This window comes from Halyomorpha halys, unplaced genomic scaffold, assembly GCF_000696795.3.
Source record: "Halyomorpha halys isolate HHAL.00 unplaced genomic scaffold, Hhal_1.1 Scaffold6.1, whole genome shotgun sequence".
In the NCBI taxonomy this organism is placed as follows: Eukaryota; Metazoa; Arthropoda; class Insecta; order Hemiptera; family Pentatomidae; genus Halyomorpha; species Halyomorpha halys.
In genome coordinates this window covers 239,073-255,184 of record NW_027111275.1, presented here as the reverse complement: position 1 = coordinate 255,184, position 16,112 = coordinate 239,073, and the positions used below count along the sequence as shown (strand labels likewise).

At 29.4% G+C, this 16,112-nt stretch overlaps 2 protein-coding genes across 3 annotated transcripts in view; one reads left to right on the top strand and one right to left on the bottom strand.

Annotated features, from left to right (window-relative positions):
* Pur-alpha (Purine-rich binding protein-alpha) overlaps positions 1-6,892 on the bottom strand; it is a 40,475-nt gene extending 33,583 nt beyond the window's left edge. Inside the window, exons 1-2 of the mRNA XM_014438726.3 lie at positions 6,752-6,892; positions 5,640-5,699 (exon numbers count right to left, since the gene is read on the bottom strand). Coding sequence (XP_014294212.1) covers positions 5,640-5,699; positions 6,752-6,794 — 103 coding nt within the window. The 5' untranslated portion in view covers positions 6,795-6,892. The remainder of the gene's footprint in view (positions 1-5,639; positions 5,700-6,751) is intronic.
* Positions 6,893-7,091: 199 nt separating this feature from the next.
* The window catches only part of LOC106692636 (uncharacterized), a 23,427-nt gene continuing 14,406 nt past the window's right edge, over positions 7,092-16,112 (top strand). Inside the window, exons 1-4 of one of the 2 annotated variants that reach the window (XM_014438700.3) lie at positions 7,092-7,284; positions 7,361-7,457; positions 7,548-7,670; positions 7,747-7,845. In XM_014438700.3, the coding sequence (XP_014294186.1) occupies positions 7,417-7,457; positions 7,548-7,670; positions 7,747-7,845 (263 nt within the window). In that variant the 5' untranslated portion in view covers positions 7,092-7,284; positions 7,361-7,416. Of the gene's footprint in view, positions 7,285-7,352; positions 7,458-7,547; positions 7,671-7,746; positions 7,846-16,112 lie in introns of both variants that reach the window. The other variant, XM_014438693.3, reaches the window with a different exon arrangement.

Here is a 16,112-nt window from a genome sequence, read left to right as displayed (position 1 = left end):
CAATCTATTACAAAAGTTTCCATTATTTGTATCATAGTAATTTGAGGTAAGGTGAATTGTGAATTATAATGTTAAATAATTGAATTGATTGTAGGATCATACAAATAATGGAAACTTTTGTAATAGATTGTCCCTGAAGATGGCCGAATTGGCCGAAACGTTGGACGTGTGAATGAAATAAATGTTTTGAGACTATAATTTTGGATAGTGTTTTTGAATTATTTAGTAAACAATTACCAGTCTCAAGAAAGAAATTTAAAGATTATAAATTTATTTATGTTGTTCTTTGCTGACCGCACCCCCGACAAACTTCTCCAATCATTAATCTACGGTCAATTATCTACACCTCATTCTGAAGTATTCTCATTTAAGACAACGGATTCATAAATGAGATGGAATTCTAATATTATTATCTTCTTTATAATTTTCAGTACCGTGAGTGCGTAAATTGTCAACCATAAACAATAATTCTTTGCCGTCAGGACTCGTCGGATCGAAAAATAACACAGATGAAAAACCATTCTAAAATCAGATTTTCTGAGAATCCTTCATTGAATACCTGGAGGATGTTACCTTAATTCGATTAACAAGTAGAACTTTTGTTTTACGTAAAATCATGAATTATTCATGATTTTAATTTTGTATCAGTCTCCTACCGGACTATATTTTTTCCACTTATAAAAAAAGCTTCTTGTTTGATAAAATTAAGTACATACTAAATTGAAGTCTATTACACAATAAGCTGAGATCCGCCTCCAATTTCGTCTCCTCGAGGTATCAGATATTCGTGTTTTCAGCAAAAATAATTGCAAATTACTAAAATATACTTCTTATTTATAAAAAATATGCTGGTCATGAAATAACAATTATTGCTATAATTACTGGAAAGTTTTTTTGTAATACCGTTTACATACGACTTTATGTAATTAATTGCAAGTGAAAAACTTTTTTATTTTTTGAATGGAATATGGTCCGGGTGCGATAAAAAAAAACTCAAATAGTAAATAATTATACTATTACTGAGTATAGACCACTCTGTCTTTGACTACCGTCAAAACAGCTCCGACGAAGCCCTGCAACGTGGGGCGAAACGTTGGCTCAATAAAATAGTATAATTATTAACTATTTAAGTTTTTTTTTTACCCGGACCATATTCCATTCATCTATACACACGGTCAATCAATAATCTTCCAGTTTTTTATTTTTTGTTTTTCTTATATATAATTGTTTATTTAATAGTCTGTTTTGAATTTTTTAAAGCTACTTCTCTTTTTTATATTCACATTAAATATTTTATTTAACAAAGCGTCCAGTTCCTACAGGTACAGCATCATTATAGGAGGGTAGGAATATGAATTATGAAAGTTTTTATTATTTTAACTAAAAAGAGCCTTTCCTATCAATTCAAAGTCGTTGATATAAAAAATTGCAGCAAATTGATTTTTTTAAAATTCATTTCTATAAAAAAAAAAAAAATCCGTGTTATTTTTTGTTTGAAAATAATTTAATTTGAACATAGGCTATACAACAGGTACAATTCACCAGAAGGCCATTTTACTCAACATTATCTAAAATTTTATCTCATTTTTCATTCGGTGGTAAATATCTTGAAGTACACCCACCCTAACAAAACAATTAAAAACCCAAACTAAACTATCAATTAAACCATTTAAGGGATAAGGGGACTGTGAACTCCTACCATTCAAAGAGCTCTGCGAGTTTTAAAATTCTTGAAACTTAAGAAATTAACAAAATGGATAACGTGAATTCTAAAAATGCAAATGCGAACTAGGGAAAAAGATATTTTGACTGCAATGTCCCTTCATACAGCTGTTGCCTCAATAAAATTTTTTTTAAAAATAATATATAAATAGTTGTACAAACTAATTAATCATCAACTCATAATCTCTAAATAAATCTAAATTCTTAATTTTTTGTGTAATGTTTACAGGTTTTGTAACATCCAAAATTCAAAAGTTTAGCATACTTCTTTAAATAGGTAATTTTTATTATTCTTCAATTTCAAATTAAATGATTTATAATATCTTAAACAATCATAATAACAACATGACCTTTTACTTTTTATATTATTCAACTTCTCCTGCTTTGATCACCACAAACATAAACTGATACAACATAATGAATTTGTTTGTTATTGTAATCATTTATGTGGAAATAGATTATAAAGCCTATAATAAATACCAAAATGTTATTAAACTATTGCTACAGGTCCCTTTGACGCATCTGTCTCATTGGGGGTTAAATAAAATAATTTAATTGAGGTAGAAGCTGGAAAAAGGGCAATTATTTAAAAACTGTGATCTTAGAAAGCACCACATGAAATTTAGTAAATGATATAACAATATATGTAACCTGCTATGTTTTGGAACGGAAATTTGATACTGTTTATGATAGGGTAAGAAAAACAATTTTAGGTTGACAGTTGGCATTACATGATAAAAAAAAAAATTAATCCTGTAAGAGAAGTGAGTCGAACACACAAAATTTTCAATAAGTATAATGGCTAATTAAAAAAAAAAAAACAACACTAATATAACAGACATTAATATACAATTTATAATAGTTTCATTTATTTTCATTGCTATAAATAAAATTTTAGCATACTTCTATCTAATCAAGTTAAAATTTGATACAAACACAAAAATAAGGAAGATTTCCATTTTCCGACTTTTATGATATTTTATCCAACACATATGAATGATTTTTCAACATTTTCAACAAAAAAAAAAAGAAAAGAAAGAAAATAGAAACTGAACCACTATTGCAACATTACATGGAAAAAGGGAGAGTAAACTCACATTCTAAGAGTTCAGAGAAATTTGAAAGTTATGATATCGCAAAACATTTCTCGATGATCCTGCTACTGGGCCATCAGCATTTAAGTTCTGAATAAAGAGATGGCCAGATATCCACTGATAATTCTGAGGTGGTACGATGGACTTATTATTCCTTCAATAAATTTAGTAATAGATTTAGAAACTTATTTCTGAGCTAAAACTATCTGAGTTTCAGAACTTGATAGATTTACAATTCCATCAATGACCTCAGCACCTGGTTATAGAAACTTACCCACGTCATCTAGGTATAAGTACTTCATTAGGGAGAACTGTTACTTTAACAATGAGTTTACAGCTGTATGTAAACAGGAAGATGATGTCTCAGAGAAAGATACAAAAATAAGCTTTTACAAGTTCCTAATTTGTACTCCTTATTTGTCCTAAACTAATTATAATTGTATTTTAAAAATAGACACCATGGCGAATATTGAAATAAAAAAATATTTATCAATAGGAAAGTAAATATACTACAATGATGGTAATTAGAATCTCAATTAAATAACAGATGACCGACATTATCGGTAACAGTTTAATCGTTTTAAAGAAGATTTTATTAATTACAAAATACAAGTTGCCACAAGAATATAATTGGCACATGGTACATGTTAAGGTGAAAATACTTTTGCATGATACAATGAGGAATTAAATTTAATTTTTTTTACATAATAATAATTTTTAATTGTAGAAAAATTAAAAAGAAAAAGTAAATAAAAAAGGCAATAAAGAAAATAAACATAAATTATATATAGTACACAAATTTTGTATAATTCAGGACCTATTTTCATGATGTATTATCTATAAGTATATATTTGTGCATGTATCCTTTTTAGTGATGTCTTGTTGTGGTATCCTATTTTTTGTATGAGCAATTTGTCAGAGATGGGAGTAAGAGAGAAAAAGGTTTATGTATGTAAGTATATGTTCTGTTTAATTGTCGGGAGTTGTAAGTCAGATAACATAACTGAAAATTTCATGTACTGGGGTCAGTTGTTAACTATCCTTATACATAGATTTTGAATGACCACTAATTTCCTGAAGTTGTCACCTGTAGAGTCACAGGTCTAGCTCCCGACAGTCGCTGAATAAGTCATTATTGGACATATTAGTGTTTAGTATAGGATATTTAATTTTTGGTAATAATTTAGAACTTCTGTTGAAGTATAGGGTTATTTTGCTGATGATATTTTTAGCTTTATTGCATTTGTTTTGCAGTGTTGAAAATGTTAAAGATTTTTCCAGTTCTAGGCCAAAGTAATCGATCGACTTAGCCCATCGAATTTTAATACCATTTATAATTACATTTTGAACTATGGACAATGTCCTTATAGTGAATATGATAGTCTGTGTTTTTTTCATTAACACTAGTCTTCCATTTTGCAAAAGAAATACTGAATTATTCAAGAAGGGTTGTAACCTGTTCAATGTTGTAACTATTCTGTAAGATAATGTCTTAAGGCTATGTTATCAGAATACAGTGATTATATTACCTTATATATCTACAATGAGGTTACATTGCAACCCCATACAAAACATTTGTTAGAATAAAATATAGTTGTTAACTTTTTATTATTAATGGATATCTTTAAAAAATAATAATATTGCTGTTTAATAATAATCTGTATTTCTCAAACCACAACTTCATCATTCACAGATAAAATGTAAAAATCACAACAATGATTCATAAACAACTTTATATAGATAAATTTATATTATAAATCTTCAGTAGTTATAAATAGTTAATATTTGCTGATAAAGGGACATTCACGCAATCCATTCTAAGCTGCTAGCATAAAATTGTTTGCAAGGATGCAACATATATAAACTATGTTACATCATTTTGTATGTTGAACTTCTGGCTTTATAATACTTAGAACAATATAAAAATGGGTATGAAGTGGATAAATTTAGACCTAAATTCAATAATGGAAAGATGTTTGTAAAATATGTTGGAGCCAAAAAGTGTTAACAAAAACACTAAAAAAAAAAAAAGCAAATCTTTTATTGTTGGTTTGGCTTTTAAGAAGTCAATTAGCTAATTATTTCAAGTGATTATTTTCCACAGATACAAGAGTACTAGAATACAAATTAGGCTTCAAAAGTAAAAATTATAGCACCTGAGTTAGCAATGGAATATAATAAAATACATTGAAGGCGTAGATAAAAAATATTGGTAGGCCTTGTTTTTTAATACACACATTTACAGACCAACATCAGTGGTATTAGATTCTACACATTCAGAATATCACACGTACAATGCTATATGAAAAGTTTAATATTACAAAAAGTGGAACAATGAAACTGAATAAAAGAAACTGTAATGTCTGTAGTATCCTAAGATTAAAGAGTGTATAAACCTATTTTATATGTCTCCAGCACGTCACACGGAAATGAAAAAAAAAAGAAATTTTTTAAGTGTTATTACATCCAAACCAGTTGTGGTTTGTAACCCACTCTATTAATACATTATTACTGCTTTGGTCATAGCTGCAGAATTTCGTTCATTGAGCTCACTCAAGAGATAAAGAAATCCCCAATGGATTCTTTTCGGATGAGGTCAGGGCCTAAATTCTTATAAATACCAAATCAGGTTATAGCCCACAACTGATCTGGATAGGATAATATTCAAGTTCTAGAAAATTATGGCACCAAATAGCAATGTCAGAATAATGTTTTTGATTATGATGTTATGAATCCTCGCATACAGTGAAAGTTACAGAAAAGGGATATTTATCAATAAATCAACTACTTTATGTGAGAAACAATAAAAGAAGGAAAACTTACCTGAATCAAATACTGGATTGCCAGAACCTTCGAGCCCACTTCCTTGGCCATGATATTTATCTGAAACAATAGTAATATCTTATATAAACTGAGCTTTAATGAATTTAAAATTTAATAATGATAACAAAATACTGATCTAATAAGAAGAAATTTATGAGAGAGTTCCAATTAAACAAGAAAACCAATAGCACCACAAAAATAGAACTGTGAACAGGAGATAATGGGAGCATTCTGAAAAATTTTTAATATGGCACATGAAACAACATTGATGTTTAATAATGAAACGGTTAACTAATAAGAACTAAAATAAGCCCTTAGCTAGTCGTATGCATATTGAATCGGTTGAAAAACTGCAAATGATAATCATAACAAAAGTAAATAAAAAGAATAAACTGTGCTCCTCATAGAAATACAAGAATAACTATAAAATATTAAATCATTTACAATCAAAACTATAATTGTTAAACAACATATCTTTGAATTACAAACAAGAAATGTAAAGTGAAAGTTCTAAGCTACTCAAAGATTACCTTCTAGGTTACAAATTTAAAAAATAAGTGTTAAAGTAATGTATCAATCTAAAATTCATTTCATAATGTCTTGAAACAGAAGAGTTAAAGAGCATACATAAAATTAAAATAGCCCAAAATTTGTCTAATGATAAAAATTATTAGTTGAGTAAAATTAAAAACCGCACACAAAACAAATAGTAATGAGGTAGCATACACTATGACCCAAATTAGAAGACATTCAAATTTATTTATACAGCTTATTTAACGATCTTATTTACCATATAAGGCATTTTTTCTATTAAAAAAAAAGAATTTTCAAAATAATAACCTAACAGTTCATACTGAAAGAACTGTGGTGGTTTACACAATTAAGCTAAATTGTACATATGCTAACAATATAGGATGGTAAAATAACTATGTAAAAGTATAAATTGAAACATTATCATTAAATTTAAATGAAATAGAATATAGAACGCCATCTTGAAACTGATGAAGGATTTTCAAAGTCCTAAATCAGAGCATTAAGAAATGTACTGAATAACCTAAAACTGTCATCGGTGTAAAACCAGATCAACATAAAATATGAGACTAGCTTCTTACTTTGACCCTGAGGTTGATCATCTCCGCTCTCTCGGTCCGACATATCCTTTCCTTACTCACGAAATAAACCGTTTTCCCTAAATGGAAATTATTCCTTGATCGGAAATTGCTATTAAAGTAAATTATAAAAATATACTAAGGTCAGTCAAACTGGCGAGGAAACGTCCTTTCTGAACTATTCACCGAAATATTAAAAACACAACTTTATAAACAGCAACCCATAGCTTAACCACCAGCACAAAACCATGTCATGAGATTTGCGATAAACCCCACTGAGTTTGACACATTCGAGGAAGTGACGTCATGGTACAGCATTGGTAGGTAAATTTTTTGACACTAGGAATAAAGCGTCTTATAGAATCTGCTTACAACTTTCACGAAAAATGGCGGCAAATATAAAAACGAGGTTAAAATTATCAGTAAATATATTTTAAAATGTAATGATCTACAGAATATTAATATTTAATAATAATGGAAGAGGCAACTGGAAAAGAAAAAAGACTAGAAAGATTTGGGTCAAAATCTGGTATAAGGTAAATTAAAATGTTGAGTAATTTATCGTTATCAGTAATTGGCAACTTTGTATCTCTTAACTTTTCAGCATTTTAGCTGAAAATTCCTATAAGTTTATTACAGAATGTTTTTCACCATTTACTCCAACTGCAATGTTAAGAGTCAAATCTTGCAAAACAAACCAATCTCAAGGGTGAGTACATCACTGTATATAACAGTATTCATTAATGTAAACTATATTTGATTGTATTATGTGAGGATCATTTGTAAATCATTGTTTTAGTAATAAACAGTTTGAAAGATGTGAGTACAAAATTGCTTGCCGGCCCTCCACTCAACTATTTAAATCCTGTCATGATGATAAAATAAAAAAAAATGAAGAGAATCCAGCTCTACCTCAGAAAAAGTATTCATCTATTTTATTTACCCAATTCAGCTGTCTTATCTTTAAACCATTATTGACTGATACATTTTTATCACAGGTTAATGAAAACAAACAAGATTACCAATAAAATATTTCAACATAATCCAACTGATTCAGAATCTCTGAAGGTTTATAGGGATTTATACATATACAAAAGGTATGTATAGATATTCTTCTGGTTCTTTACCCATTTCCTCTTAAATTTTTATCACCCCCTCTAAGAACATTTCTTCTTGCCTTCTAGCAGTTTGAATTTCGTAGGCTTTAAAGATCAGCAAGCTGTCAGCAAAAAAAAAATTATTTATTCGTGCCGACATTTCAACCTTATTTTCAGGTCTTCATCAGGTAGACTCTTTAGTTTAGCCACAAGCTCTCTGATGAAATCCTGAAAAATCAGGTCGAAGCGTCGGCATGAATAAATAACTTTTTGTTTATTTGTGTTTTTTTTTTTACCGTACCTCTTGACCATCTTCTACACTTATTAGTCTACGGTCAACTATCTACAACTCGCTTTAAAGTTTAGTCTGTAATTAAATAATTACTCCATATTTCACGAATTTCAGTTTAATTCTTCACTGAGTTTTTTTTTCTGATGTGCTTATATGATTCGCAAAACTCATTTTTCCAATATCAAATTAAATTAAAAAAAAAAATGTTAATAATTTGATTCTAGAAAAAAAATATTACTGATTTTACTTAGAGAGTAAATCATGAGAGTAAGACGGTTTATATTTACTACATATTTTTTGTTTGTGAATTTTGTCTTTATTCCTAAATATATACATATGTATTACATGATCAGTATAGAATAAAGTTAAACAAAGCCTGAATCATAACTCAGTATTAATTATTAATGTATTTGAGATTAACTGTTTATCTTTCATAAACTGTTATTTGATATAGTTTGATACTACTACAGTTTGTGTATACACATGAAGCATACTTGTATATGCAGCTATATTTATTAATTGAAATTTGTATTTACTGTTGAAATTTTGCAAATTAATTCAATAAGTATATATATTGAAGATCTTTTGGTTAAATGTAGTTGATTTTCTATAATTATGTTATTTTTTAACAAATTAATTTTTGAAATTAGGAAAGAGAAAATGAGACGGTGATTGTTTTGTATTTATTCATTTAAGCTCCTGGAAACTTTTTTTTGACTGCTTGATGTTTATTTTTTGTTTTATATACTCTAATTGGTGTGAAGTTCTGTTTAACACAATACAATTCTTGTTTCTGAAATTTCTGATTGAATGAATTTTCAATTGTTTACTTATTTTTCCTAACTATCTTTTTTCCTTTTTTTTTTTAATAATTGCTATTACTTAGGTTATGCTATCATCTTTTTGAATTATATATATATATATATATATATATATATATATTTTCATTGTTTGTCCTATATATGCAGTATGAATACATAAAGCTCTAGTATCCTTTTCCCTCAATTGTAGCAGTATGTATTATTATTCCTCAAAAATAAACAAGAAGAATGTATTCAGTTTGGATTTTAGCTCATATTATTGTACAATTTAATTATTCTTCTAACGAGCATCTAGAATGTTCCAAGAGATGTATGACATGTATTTCCATTATTCAATAAACCAAAATTGAACAAGTTTTCTTGGGATACTTGTTTAAAATACTTTAAAAACAAAAATATAAACTTCAATATGATTTATCTTTGCTAATAATGGTCCAATTTAAATGATTTTTTTAAATTATGTTGTTTATAGATCATTGACCATATGTGAATCAGAAGGAGAGGGTCAGGACTAGGGTCAAGAAAAACAAAATAGTTTTTAACTATTTATTGATAATCAATGTTTCTACCCATAGTGCAAATCTTCATCAGGGCTGAAATAAAAACATACAAAGTAGTTAAAGCTAATGTCAGAGTATAAACGTGATATATAAATCATAAGATACAAAGAAATTATATTAACTAACATAATAGTGAGTAATGAACTAATAAAAAAGAATTTGTATAACAAAAGAGATCTATTAAATAACCAAGAAGGTATGTTAACTCATATAGTAATTAATAATAAACTGATAAATCAGTAATATTTATGTTGTGGTATATGTCAATAAAAGAAGAATCAGTAAAGATACACAGAGTGTTTACATTGTTAAAAAAAAGTAAAGATAAACTACAAAGATAGATTACAGGTGGAACAAGACGAGCCTATTGAAAGAATAGATTCATTCCTCTTTTTACAGACTAGAGTCAGTGAAGACAGAGGAACAGATGAGGATATAAAGAACAGATTGTACTAAGCCAATGGAGCATTTGCCCAGTTTTACAAAGTTTGGAAGAACAAGAGCATCTCTTGGATAAAAAATAAATGTGTCTGTTTAAAATAAATGTCCTCACAGTACTGTTGTACACATCCAAAACTTGCCGGGTAACTAAAAGAATATGGAGAAACTCGAAGTTAATGGATGCTTGAAAAGAATATTTGGAATCCACTGGCCTTAAATCATTTCCAGTAAATGATCAAGATAAAGGACAAATGTCAATTCAATAGAGGATCTAATCCAGTAAAGAAAACGGAAGTGGATTGGTCACACCATAAGGAACCATGACCATACTAAAGATAAATATGTACTTGACTGAATTCACAGGGTGCTCGGAAGCTAGGGTGATCCAGGAACATGTCAAAGATATCAGTGATGAGGGAAGTGAATCAGTCGAGAAGGGAGTGGAGAGAGAAGAAAAATTTGGCAATTCATAGAGATCAGTGGCGGGAATTTGTTTTGGGCTGTTTGCTCCATTCAGAGCTGAAAGTATTACTACTGCTTGTAAATGTTACCCTATAGGATAATAAGTAATACAATTTTTAACAAATAAGGTAAACAATTAATCTCCTGATTTTCTTTGGTTATATAGAGGTTTTAGTCACCTTTCAAATGTCTATTTGAAACTACCATTTCTTTTAAAGAAGGGGCTTCTAAAACAGATAGCTCTGTTGAAAACTGTATATAAAAAATTTGACCCAATTACAATACTTTCCTTATCTACGTGGTTAAGAGAGTACAACATTGGGTATAATGGTGTATCTATCTGATCTGATTTTGAGTTTTTTTTTGGTTTTCCAGGGTATTTTAATATCTTTCAAATAGGAATATACATTTTTATTATTAATTTGGCTCTACAACTCGGGACTGAGGCTATAATCACAATGGTTGGCACATAGAACTCTTCGTTTAATTTCGGAGTCCACAACATTCTTTTGGGTTATATGCGATCCAAGATACACAAACTCGGGGACTTTTCCAAAAGTATATTCTCCCATCTTGATTTCTTCTGTCACCATGTATTTGGTCTTTTCTGCATTCACTTCAAGCCCCATTTTTCTTGCTGCTTCAGCTAATTTCATAAATCCATCAAAGACATCTTTGAAAGAGCATCCAGCAATGTCAATGTCATCAGCATAAGCAAGAATCTGTATTGTTCTGCTGAATATAAGCATACACATAGTTTACCATAAAATGGACACTTGTGCATATATATTTGTTTGTAAAATTTATTTATTATTTAATTTAGTAATTTTATACATTTAAATTGTTTCTAAGCAATATTTTGTTTACTAAATTAAATTTTTTCAACAAATTATAATATTTTTTAATGGGCTCATTCTACTTGCTGGACTTCCCTGCAAAGTGGGCCGAACGAAATTTTGGTTAGTAATAAATTGTTTTTTGTGCTATTTTTATACCTTTTTTTACCATCACCCGGACCATATTCCTGCAATCATCACATACGGTCAACTAATAATCTTCTAATATAACTAAGCCAATACATAAATCAAAGACAGGTTATATTAAATCAAAAGAAATTCAAATTTAATTAATTGGGATCTAATTTTATTGCATTATACAACTCTATTAAATCCATTTAATTAAACTTGATTCAATTCAAAGTTTAAATGAAATATTTCCTAATCATACTTTCTTGCCTTACTACAAAGTTGGCTGAAGATATTATTAGTGGTTACTGTTTCTACTATGATAATTGAGAAATAACCTGTTTGCCGAAAATGATTTTAGAAGAAATATCTTCTCTGCCTGCACCTTTCTCTTCCATGCTTTCTTTTTTATTGTTTCTCCTGTTTTGGATACTCTATACCCATTAGGTACAAGATTAAAATGAATTGCTTTACCAGTCTTTTTAAATTTTATCATCCCTTTCTACTACTATTATGACAATATTTTTCCAACTAACTGGTACATATTAAATTTTCTTTTCATTAAGGCAAAATATTGAACTCATAATACATTATTTTAATTATACTAATTTCTAAAAAAATAATTTTTAGCTAACCCCCAGTTGAACACACTTTTCTCAATATCAGTGGTCAGTATTTTCTTATTTGGTTTCACTAGACAAAATTAGTATATAAATTTAAATATTATAATAAACAGCATTAAAAAATTCTCATAGACTTTTTTTTTCATTTAATATTTAAAAGAAAACAAAAAATGTAAAATTATCTTATTCTGTGGGTTAGGATGAGGTATAAATAAATTAGAAGTTAGCATGGTTAAGCATTATTCATAATAACATTTCGATAGTTCATGAAATAAAGAAACTTTATTGTGTCGAGAGATTCAAGCATTTAGGTTCTACAGAGACCTGAAAAAACCAAACTGATTAAGAAATAATATGCGGGAAATGCTTATTATTTTTCATTTTCGAAATTGTTTAGTTCGTGCCTTCTGCCCAGAACCTTAAAACTTAGAATTTACAGAACTATTAACCCTCCTATGGTTGTCTACAGATGGGAAACGTGGTCTTTTACCCTAAGGGAAGAATAGCGCCTTGAGGTTTTTAAAAATAAAGTATTATATTATATAAAATATAAGGTCCGAAAATAGACAGGTTAACTCAAGAATTTTTAAGGGAACATAACGTTGGATTGGAGGAACTAAACCTTGTAAGTATCATTTAGGTTATAGCATTGCGGTGAATAAGATAGGCGTGTAAGGTTGTTGGCGTTAAAAATGTTTATAAATACTCAACCGAGAGGTAGTACCTTAGCAAAGGTGAAAGGATTACGTTAAGATTGATCTGGGCTACATATATGGCTTTTGACGGATGTGTATAGAAAGCGATTGGTGTTGGTATCGAACCTTCGGTTTCCCTAAGGCTGTATGTTTTTCTCGCTATTGCGGGTTGAGTATCAGAGGTGGGAGGCCATAAGTTCAACCACCTTCGTATTGTTCTTTTCAAATATTAATATTATTAATACAGACTTATTTGAAGATTTTTTCTATATTTAACTGAATTTATAATCGGTCAAAGCCCTAATCCAATTTTGATTAAATTTTCAGGGGTTGAAAGTCTCTAGTTGATCTTCTGATTTTATCAGATTCACTCTGCTACTTTTGCTTGTGCATGCGTAAACATATTTTCTCGGTCCACCTCTATTTCATAAATTGTTCGTTCGATTTGGATGGAAGTTAGGGATTGGTGCAATTTGGGTCTAATATTAATTTGATCAGATTCTGTCCTACTATAGTTAATGAGTGTGCAAACGCATTTTCCTTGGCACCTGTATATTTCGAAAACGGCTCGTCCTATTTAAGATTCAGGTTGACATTTCTTGGTATAAATTTTAGCTAACACCATCATCCTACTTTCGCTTAAGTATGCTAAAAGTTGGGAATTTTCGAAGACATATTCTAGTATAAATTTTATTAACTTTCATTGAATACTTTCGCTTATTTATTTATAAAACTAATTTCCTGGACCCAGCTATGTTTTAACAACGGCTCGTTTCATAGATTTTATTCCCTAAATACTCGGCCACACAGAAGGCGGTTTGCCACGGCGGAATGGTTGTATTACGCAATGTTGCATGATCACTGTCAGAGTGCGTTTTACCTTTGTCTTTGTGGCGATGACAAGCGATCAACTTGTACAAATTTACAGATTGCTCGCGTGACTGCCCTACCGCTTTCTACCACTACGACTAAAATAACTGACCAAATGGAAGTATTCATTGAAACAGTGCGTAAATAGACGTATGATAGTAGATATATCTGCATGATAGTTTACATGAACATTATAAAAATTTGTTAAAGAAGGCCGCAGCGTGGAATGAGATAGCTGAAGAATTCAAGATGGCTAGTAAGTAATACAATAATATATTGATCATATAAATAAAAATAAAATAAAATTACATTTCAATTTTATATGGCGTATGTTGACACTAAGTGTTAACGCCTAGTTTAATAATTAAGTTGTAAATGACATTGATGTTATGATTTAATTAATTACATTTATTTTTATTTTTATTCTATTCTTTACAAATTTTGTTTATTTTATAAAATACATTTACATTTTTATACTTTGTACTTTTTTATTTTAATAAAAATATTTAAGCTGGTAATATTATTAAGAGTTCTTTGTCAAACGAGCTCATAATACATAGAAGGAACACTACCAACTGGACCCACCGCACAAGATGTTATGCATCTTTCTTCGCCGCGACAGACCGCCTTCTTCGTTGTCAGGCCATAATAGTAAATAATTAACTTTGAAACATGGGTAATTACTTACACAATAGAAATCTAGAGGAAAATAAATACGAGAAAGAAAAAAAAACACAATAAAATAAAAGAATATAGAAATAGTAAGGAAACTATACTAAACTATATAATATTCCATTTTTATTTTATTTTTTGGGAAATTATTCTAATTAACCTTGATATTATTTATATGCATATTTCTATTCCATTTTTTCTTACCCCCCAAAAGATTTCTTATTTCTGTGGTTCCTAACCATTTTTTTTGGGAATAAATAGAAAATGGCTGAACCGTTTCTGTAGAAGTAGGTAAATGACGGAATCCCTACACTCTTATTTGATACTGATACTGTTAAGTGCCGTATTTTCTGCAGAAGCTTAGAAAGGCTATGATACCCACATAAAACGTGTGGAAAATTGAAAATCTGAGATGATAACAATGTTCAAAACAGGGTTGAGTTGATGCGAAATGACCGTTTTACTAATTTATTTCGTGAAACACCGGTTTGGAACCTCTGCTTCATGTTTTTCTTTTGCGTATTCATTTTTACCAATTAGCTCGTCATATGTCATAGGAATGTAGTTGTTTTTTCCGATCCCTTTAAAACAGAATAACAACAATAAATTAGTGGTTGCTTTACGTATGGAAAAACATTCATCAGGTTGAGTATTATCTTTTTCTACCTGTGGTACTTTAAGGTTACAATCCAATACTTATCTCGCTTTGTGAGTTGTCCATTCTATATGGTCCTACTAAAAAATATCCGGAGGTTAGGGGCCTCCTCGACTATTGGAATGTTCTGATGGTGAATGAGCTTTGTAAAGAGAATCATCGGCTGAATTTGTGGGATCTTGGCGCTCACGTTTCTTAATAACCTTCTGACGAATTCTAATGGGTTTCTTTCCTAATATTTAGAGAAGGCAGGGTCTTCAGGACTGTAGAACGACATGTCTATTTTTTTAATTAAAATTAATATGCTAAAAAGACAAAAAAAAATTGTATCTCTGGTCCCACCCTGTAAGCTAAAGCAAATGATTTTTTTGTGATCTATTCATTGCATTAGGCCTAAAGTTAGTTATGAAAAAACATAGCTATTAATGTGCCCCAAATGATATAGTTTTATTTTATAAACTTACTACAAAATTTACTTTTTTCTATAAATTAAATTTAAAAAAGCATTTAATTTATTAGCCATGGTGTCTAATTGTTTTTGCGAAATTCCTGTCACATCTAGATAATTATGGTTTGCTTATACTCTCTTTATTAACCACGCCCCTTAGTACGACTGAATAAATATTGTTGAACAGAAAAACAGTTTTTCATATGTTTATACAATGTATATATATAGGATGAATGCTTTTAACGACCATCGGCATATAAATAACCTAGCTTATTAATCTCTACCAAAAACTTTATTGATATGAAAAAGTACAATTAACAAATCTTTGAATACTTAACTGAACTAATTGTTACACTATTTAGGATTAGACTCAACTAACAGATCTAATTTTTGGATACAGATTACCAGATATAGCTGGCCCTGTATTCGAGTATACACTTCTGGAAGTATTGCCTACACATGTATTATCGATGTATCTTTCTGATTCTGAAATTCTTAAGTCCCTAACGACTAATTGGTCCTAGTGGATGATGGTAGTGTTATTAAAACTGATGAAGGTGACTCAATAAACTGTTTTTTATCTTGAGCTAGAGTCATTTTGATATCCTTTGAACATGAAATTATTTAATGTGCCAAAATGACAAATAAGGTGCAAGAATAATACTGTAGGTGAAATTGACATAAAAACATGTAAAATAATTAATATTATAAAGTTATATTCAGTCGATACTCTTTACAATAAATATGAAATACGAAAAAAATA